Source organism: Myotis davidii, unplaced genomic scaffold (genome assembly GCF_000327345.1).
Source record: "Myotis davidii unplaced genomic scaffold, ASM32734v1 scaffold158, whole genome shotgun sequence".
Classification (NCBI taxonomy): Eukaryota; Metazoa; Chordata; class Mammalia; order Chiroptera; family Vespertilionidae; genus Myotis; species Myotis davidii.
Genome location: NW_006289390.1, coordinates 481,340 through 488,742, shown reverse-complemented (window position 1 = coordinate 488,742; position 7,403 = coordinate 481,340). Strand labels below are relative to the sequence as shown.

The following is a 7,403-nucleotide window of genomic DNA, read 5'->3' as shown; positions in this document are numbered from 1 at the left end:
TTCTCTTTTCTGAAGGATTTTGATTAAACAATAAGGTCTAGACATTTAAAATACTCTGGACCAACAGAAGATTGCCAGTTATTCTCCGATTAAGCTTACATAGAGGGTAAATTACTGTCTTCCTTTTCTTAAAGTCTCATGTTGCCTAATGAATCAAAACAGCAGAGCTTGTGAGAAAACCATAATTAATGACAAGGAAACACACAAGCCTTATGATATCCATAGCTATTAACCTAAAGACCTGGCTAAAGAAGATAGATCCTATAGGAAAACAGACTTAGTCTGTACTGAGCAGATAAGGCAAAGAGGTCTCAAGGCACTCTCAAAGCAGGTATGCATGCTCTCTGGATCTTGCTCTGATGGACACAATTATTTTACATTTGCTTCTGAAAACTAAATCATTTATTCAGAAGGTGCCTCTTAGTCCATCTCTATATCAGTTTGCACTTTTATAACTGAGGGATCATAGTCAAATAAGAATGAGAATTTAAGCTTAATGAGCTTGTTGCTTAGCTGAGCTGGGAGTGGGGGAGTGGGGAGGTGGGGGGTTAGGTGAATGGGGATTAGCCTTCAGTGTCCTTCCAGTGTTCTCAAAGGCAGGACAAAATGACTGTGGTTTTGGCATGCAGCGGCCAGCTTGCTCAGGAAATTGTGGCATGCATAAAACAAAGCTCATAAACAAAGTCTCCATCCAGGAAGCGGAGCTTAACAATGGCCTCATTAACAAGATCCAGGGAAGGGCAGGAAAAGAGGAGGAAGCCAATAGCTGATTATTATACAGTTCTAGACAGATGTGGCCCTTCAGCTTCCCCCCAAACAAGACCTGTAGTGTGGATTTGACAAAGTGGCACATTTAAGAGGGAACTCTTGCCATCAATGTGAGTCAGGCCATCAATGCGTATCTGAAGGCCAAATTCAGTCCCTGGAACTTGACTTTATCAGTAGACACAAGACAGAGGACAGGCAGCTACATCCACAGAGAATTAATTAAGAGCCAAAGCAACACCCAGTGAATGGAATCAATAGTCTGAGCACTGATCTACATATGAACCACCATTGCTCTCTCCCCTGCCATTTCTTTTAAATTACTTACACTAAGATGCTCTTATAACTGCTACTCAAATAAAAATTTATTTGCTACTTGGCCTCATTGAATTTACATATTTTCACATCGTATTATATAAAACACACCCTCAAAGATCAACCCTCCTGATGCCTGCTGAAGTTTCTGAATGGTTGAAGTCTTTGGGGCAGTGATGGATAATTTATTTGTTTGGCTTTCTCCCTGCACATTTCTTTAGTTCTGTATGGAGGGATGGTCACATAAACCTGGCTTCAGAATTGCCGAAGTCCACATCCAAATTTATCTTCACTGGCTAATTTTGTCCTACCTTCTTTTAAAATGGCCCCTTATGAACATACCATCAAGCCCCTCACTAATCATGACTGTGTAGCTTGCAAAAAACAGAATATTGGTTTAGTACACCCTTTCCAGCAATAGCATTGGTTTCTTATATCTGTCTCAAATCCTCCTCCGCCCAACACAGATATCCAAAACACATTGCAGTTCCCTCTTTGAAACCAATGAAAACAATCTCATATTTTTTATGTTGCTTTCTTTCCTGCTGGGCAATAGCACAGTCTCATTACCTTCATTTTTCAAAGGCTTACCAGGGACATCATTTTTCAAGACCAGGTTCTTGGTTAAGTCCTTTAGAAAAGATTCTGATTTCTTCTGGAATCTGTATCTGTGCTTTGCACGAATCTCTCCTAAGCTGCACTGAGACCAGAGTAATTTGTCAGTCATCACTTTTGACTCCAACTTTGCTCTAGCCCCAGCAATTCAACAGCAGCCTTTATTCCGTAAGGAAAATAGGAAACTCTGCCTCCTGGACATAAACATGTGCATTCTCTATGTCCAGGACCAAAAGGGTGAAAAGGGCAGATTTCACCAGCATTTCCTTAAGAATGAAGGTCTCACTTTTAACACATGTGGGCTATCTACATGTGTGATCATGTGTGATGTTTTGCTCACGAATCACACTTTAGGGGTTTACGTGTGAACAGTTTTGGATTGCCATTGGACCTCATTTTACAGATCTTACTTACACCACACTCTCTTTGCGAAAAGGTGAGAGTATGACTTGAGTAAGCACCATAAAATCAGAGCCCAGTTTTCCTTCTGATCATGGTTGCATTTATAAATAGATCTGATTACAAAGTTAGCACCAATACAACCTCAGGATAATCTAAAATATAATGATGTCATAATAAATGAAACATTGAAATGGAAAAAAAGTGGTTTGCTACAAAGAGGTGGACGTCTTCTTACTCAAAAACTAGTAGGCAGGCATAATTTTAAAAAAATGATAACATGTAGAATTATTACTGATACAATGAGAGTGTAGGTTTTAGTGGCCAAAAAAAGTTGATGAGATATAGAAGCATTTGCTACCCATGTTTTAGGCCCACTGGAAGCAGCTAGTGTTCAACCAGTTTGGTTTTTATATGGCCTTAAAAAAATATGTGTCAATTATGATTACTCTAAAATTTTTTTAAAAAAATTACCTGATTGTTGATCAGAAATATGAAATGGAGAAAAAGAAAACAGATAAACAAACATACCATGTTCACAAACAAAACAAAAATAATTCTCTCAGGGACATCAGGGAAGGTGGAATACTATAACAACACATGTTATATTGTTATACTATTCCACCCACCTTAATGAAGAACCCTTGGGCGTTGCTACTCCATAGCCTTTCGAATCCAGATTTCCTCCCACTTTCATCGTGTCACAGGGCTTTCGCTGCTCGATGTACTCATTCATAGTGGATTCCAGGAGAAAGGCAAATTTGCCCTTGGACTTGCGGACTCGAGCTACGCCCTCCGCGGTAGTCCTCGTGAACACAGACGGCTCTGCTGATCGCATATAGGTCCACATCTTTTCATACACTGCTATTTTTGATCTCTGGAGGAAACGAAAATAAAATTAAATACAGGAAAGAAGCAACGACAGGCTAATGTTGGCAGAACCAAGATAAGGATGAAAACTTTCAGTACTTTTCCATTGCCCTCTAACTCCAATTTGCTGTAATACCATTATTTTACAATTAGAAAACAGCCTTTTAAAACTATTTAAGAAAACCATCGAAGTGACATTTAAAAGTGTTATTTGAAGAAGCTGTTATTTCTAGTCAGAATAATGATTCTATTGAAGTGCTTAAAGAACAACTTATTATTTTTAAATTCAGAATGTTATAAAGAGAGCTGAACATTTAAAATCATGTTTTGTATCACATTCTTGGTAAATTTGAGAAGGACCAAGTAAGATTTAATTTTGCTTTGTAAAATACCTTTTAATACTGTACTTGAATTTTAAGAAACTAGAGGCCGGGCACACGAAATTCATGCACGGGTATGGTCCCTAGGCCTGGCCTGTGATCAGGGCCATCTTCCCAGGCTGCCCACAGCTGGCCCTGCCCCCCGCCCCCAACTGCCACCCATCCCTGATTCCCTGTTTTTCAGAGATCAGATGAGATTGGGCACGTTCAGGGTGGTATGGCCCTAGACGGTTCCCTGTTTTTCCATCAGGTGACGGGAGCCTGCCAGCCAGGGAAAGGGACTGAGAGGTGGTCAGTGTGCCTCATAGTGACTGGTTGAGCAGTCGTTCTGCCTTTAGGGTCAGTTTGCACATTTCCCTTTTATTATATAGGATAAGGAAACTTGTTATATTACTTTTTAAACCCTATTTCATGCCTCAAAGTTTTAATGAAAACCATTCATATATATAAGATGTATACAAAAAGTGCAGTCTAGTCTGGCTGGTGTTGCTCAGTGGTTGAGCTTGACCCATGAACCAGGAAGGAAGTCATGGTTCAATTTAAGGTCAAGGTACATGACCAGGTTGTGGGCTCAATCCCCAGTAGGGGACATGCAGAAGGCAGCCCATTGATGATTCTTTTTCACCATTGATGTTTTTATCTCTTTCTCCTGCTCCCTTCCTCTCTCGGAATCAATGAAAACATGTATTATTAAAAAAAGTGCAGTCTATATCAAGTTGTTGAGCACAAGGGGACAAAAACCACTGTAGTTTACAAACCAAATATCCCTAACACAAGAATAAAACTCTAGGTCTACCAAAACATTTTTAGACTTTTCCCAACAAAATCTCCAAATAGAGCTCCAAATAGTTTAATTTACATTAAACTTTAAAGAGAAGTGATTCTTGTTTTCCTACTTTATATTTTGGAGAGTTAGTCATTCGAATTCCCTGATTTCAGCCAAGAAACATTTATTTTTGCCTATTTCGATTCTATCTACATTACCACCACCACTTAATTTATCCAGATCTGTTTGCTAGTATTTGCATTCATTTGGAATTTTTTCATCCACAGAGACATTTAAATGTGAAAATATATGCAAATAAACTCGAATGTCCCCAATGGATATATTTGATAAGATAGAAAAGGCTGACTCCTTTTTGATGTTTGATATTACAATATCATATGCAGACTTTCATCTGGTGTAATTGCATTTGTTCAATAACAAGGTGCTAAAATTTTGTATTTGGATCCAAATGAAAAGTAATGTAGACTTCATTCAGACTTAAATCTATGCAAGAGGCTAGATCCTGAGTAGAATGTATATTTATTTACATTGACCTTCCTTTGTTTACCAGAACACAGACTTATCAGGAAACAGATCTTCATAAACCAAGTATCTTGAATAGCAAACGAAGAATACATAGTTTGGGACAAAAGCAAATTATTCAGGTGGTAAAAGAAAGAAGCTAATGAAAGTTGTATTCATGCTTTTGGTTTTATAAGATGGGAATTTAGTCCATATACTTGTATAATTAGCCACACACAATAAGAGATGTACATATAAAAACCCCCAAGATATTTTGTATTAATCTATATTTAAGATGGGGAATAAACATCCTGTAGTGTCCTATGAAATGTTTTATGTTATTAACACATGAAAAAGTATCTCATGACATAAAGACTGTGATGGGTGCCTGTGCTTAGGTAATAAAGGTTGCCTCTGGGTGCAGAAATCCTCTCACTAGGAAATCCCATGCCATCACTACAATTAAGCTGTAAAGATTCTCTGTGCTTCTAGGATAGAGGCGCATCTGGGTTCAGAATGAGGCCCACTAGGGAGGCTCTGTGGCCAGGCCTCACTCATTCCAGCTTTAGTCATTGAGTTATCTCCCAGAGAGCTAACTCTTTCATTTTATAAGCTCTAATCTCTGAAAATTATGAACTCTCTGGGTCACTTGATACAAATTGCCCTTAAATATATGTTTTGAACATTTCAATTTAGGGAAGTGTTGCTAAATACCCTTCAGGCATATAATGACTTTAAAAATATATTGATAACTTGAGAGTTTCACCCCAAAAGATATTGAGTTCCACATATATTATATATTTTACAGTGTATAATATGTTGAAAACAGAAGAAATAAAAACTGAGTATTATTTTAACTGAGATATGTTTTAAAAATATTTTTTGAAATCAGGCTAGTTATTTGACAATGTTCCAGTTGCTATTCTGTATCTTATGGAAGGAACAAAGAATAGCTAAACAAAACTAACATAGCAAAATAGAAAAAGAGAGTATTTTTAGAGCTTGGTAATTATAAAGACAATTTAACTACAGAATGAGACATAATATCCAAGCAAATAATTCATTTTTAAGAAGTCAAGTACCATTGGGCATTGATATTTTTTAGAAGTCCATTCCTATAATATTAATGTGAGGATATTATTGCTGCCTTTGTTTAAATATATTGAATTACATGTACCTTAAGTTCAAAAGAAGTTGGATTAATTCTCCCCAAATCCAGAAAAGGAATCCACAGTGTAGTTAAGCTACATTTAGCAGGACTTAAGTATTATAGAAATGGTAAAATATAGACTCCCAGTGGAAAATAAAGGAAAGATGAAAGCAATATTTTTGAAAAACATTTACATAATTTGTCACTCAGTTAATATTTAGAAATTCTGATTTAAAGGGGCATGGCTGGGATAAGATCACATTCAGATGATGAAGGTGTGGGTGGGGAGACTCAGACGTGAAGGGCTGGAAATAAATCCCTTTTCCTTATCTGTGACTGCAAGAGGGTGTTTGCTAAGGAGTGAGGGCAAGCACATCTTTATAAATTTGATGAGACAGGCTAAAATGAGGACATTTCTGCAGGCCCAGCAAACTTAGACATATAGTGACAATGGAACTTATAAGTCCCTAAAACCTTCAACTGTGTTACTTATTTAACGATCAGGTTTGGGGAGTGAATAGACTTCAAGGTAATAAGCAATGTTAATAGAAAAGTCATTATTTTTTGAAATTAGAAAATTAATCTCAGATTTATTTATTTCGCCTTTATTGTTAAACTCAATGCATGGGAAACTATCTGATATAAAGCACTATTTCATTACTTAAAACAAGTTTTTAAAATGCTCTGTCTTTTTAATTTTTCAATAGTTAAGTATTCTTCCGTTTATGCCTTTAATAGAAAATACCAGTTTGTACAAATGTCATTCATTACAGTAAATATTTACATTGTTATCAGGTATTTCCATTTCTAGTAGCTTGTGCAGCAAGACTAAGAGCTCATTAATGCACTATCCTATATAATAAAAGGGTGATATGCAAATTGACCCTAACAGCAGAACCACTGGGAATGACTGGTCACTATGACACACACTGACCACCAGGGGGCAGATGTGCGATGCAGGAGCTGCCCCCTGGTGGTCAGCTCTGCTCAGCCCCAAGCCCGGCTGTCCGCTGCCGGCACAGTGGTGATGGCGGGAGCCTCTCGCGCCTCCTCAGCAGAGCTAAGGATGTCTGACTGAAGCTTAGGCCTGCTCGCCGCTGGCAAGTGGACATCCCCTGAGGGCTCCCAGGCTGCCAGTGGGATGTCTGACTGTCAGCTTAGGCCTGATCCCCCGGAGAGCAGGCCTAAGCCAGCAGGTGGACAGCCCCAGACTGCGAGAGGGCACAGACTGGGCTGAGGGACCCCTCCAAGTGCACAAATTTTTGTGCACTAGGCCTCTAGTATTTAATAAAACAGTTTGGTAGTTATCTGGCTCTTAAAATACCAGGCAGTAAACAAAACATACCAAAGAACTGGTTTTTCCTCTTACAACAGTTTTAACATTGCAGCGAAATCTAGCAAGAGATATTTCAGGACTGCCTTACTATAGTGTCCCTCCAAAGGAAGTTCCACTCTGTTCTTGAGTGCAAATGCAATACTGTTATCTCTTCTCAATTTAATAGTAACATATAGACAGGAAGATAAATACTTATTTCCCAAAAGTCTATTTTATTTTAGAAAGTTCTTTAAAAATCCATCCTTTGATGTGTCTTTCCAATTTCTTCTCCAGAGTTTTAAAACA

General features: G+C 38.0%; 1 protein-coding gene across 6 annotated transcripts in view; it reads right to left on the bottom strand.

Moving 5' to 3' along the window:
* The window catches only part of GRIA4 (glutamate ionotropic receptor AMPA type subunit 4), a 417,768-nt gene that overhangs the window by 43,513 nt on the left and 366,852 nt on the right, over positions 1–7,403 (bottom strand). For all 6 annotated transcript variants that reach the window (XM_006761462.2, XM_015562433.1, XM_006761466.2 and 3 more), the window contains exon 13: positions 2,724–2,971. In XM_006761462.2, coding sequence (XP_006761525.1) covers positions 2,724–2,971 — 248 coding nt within the window. The remainder of the gene's footprint in view (positions 1–2,723; positions 2,972–7,403) is intronic.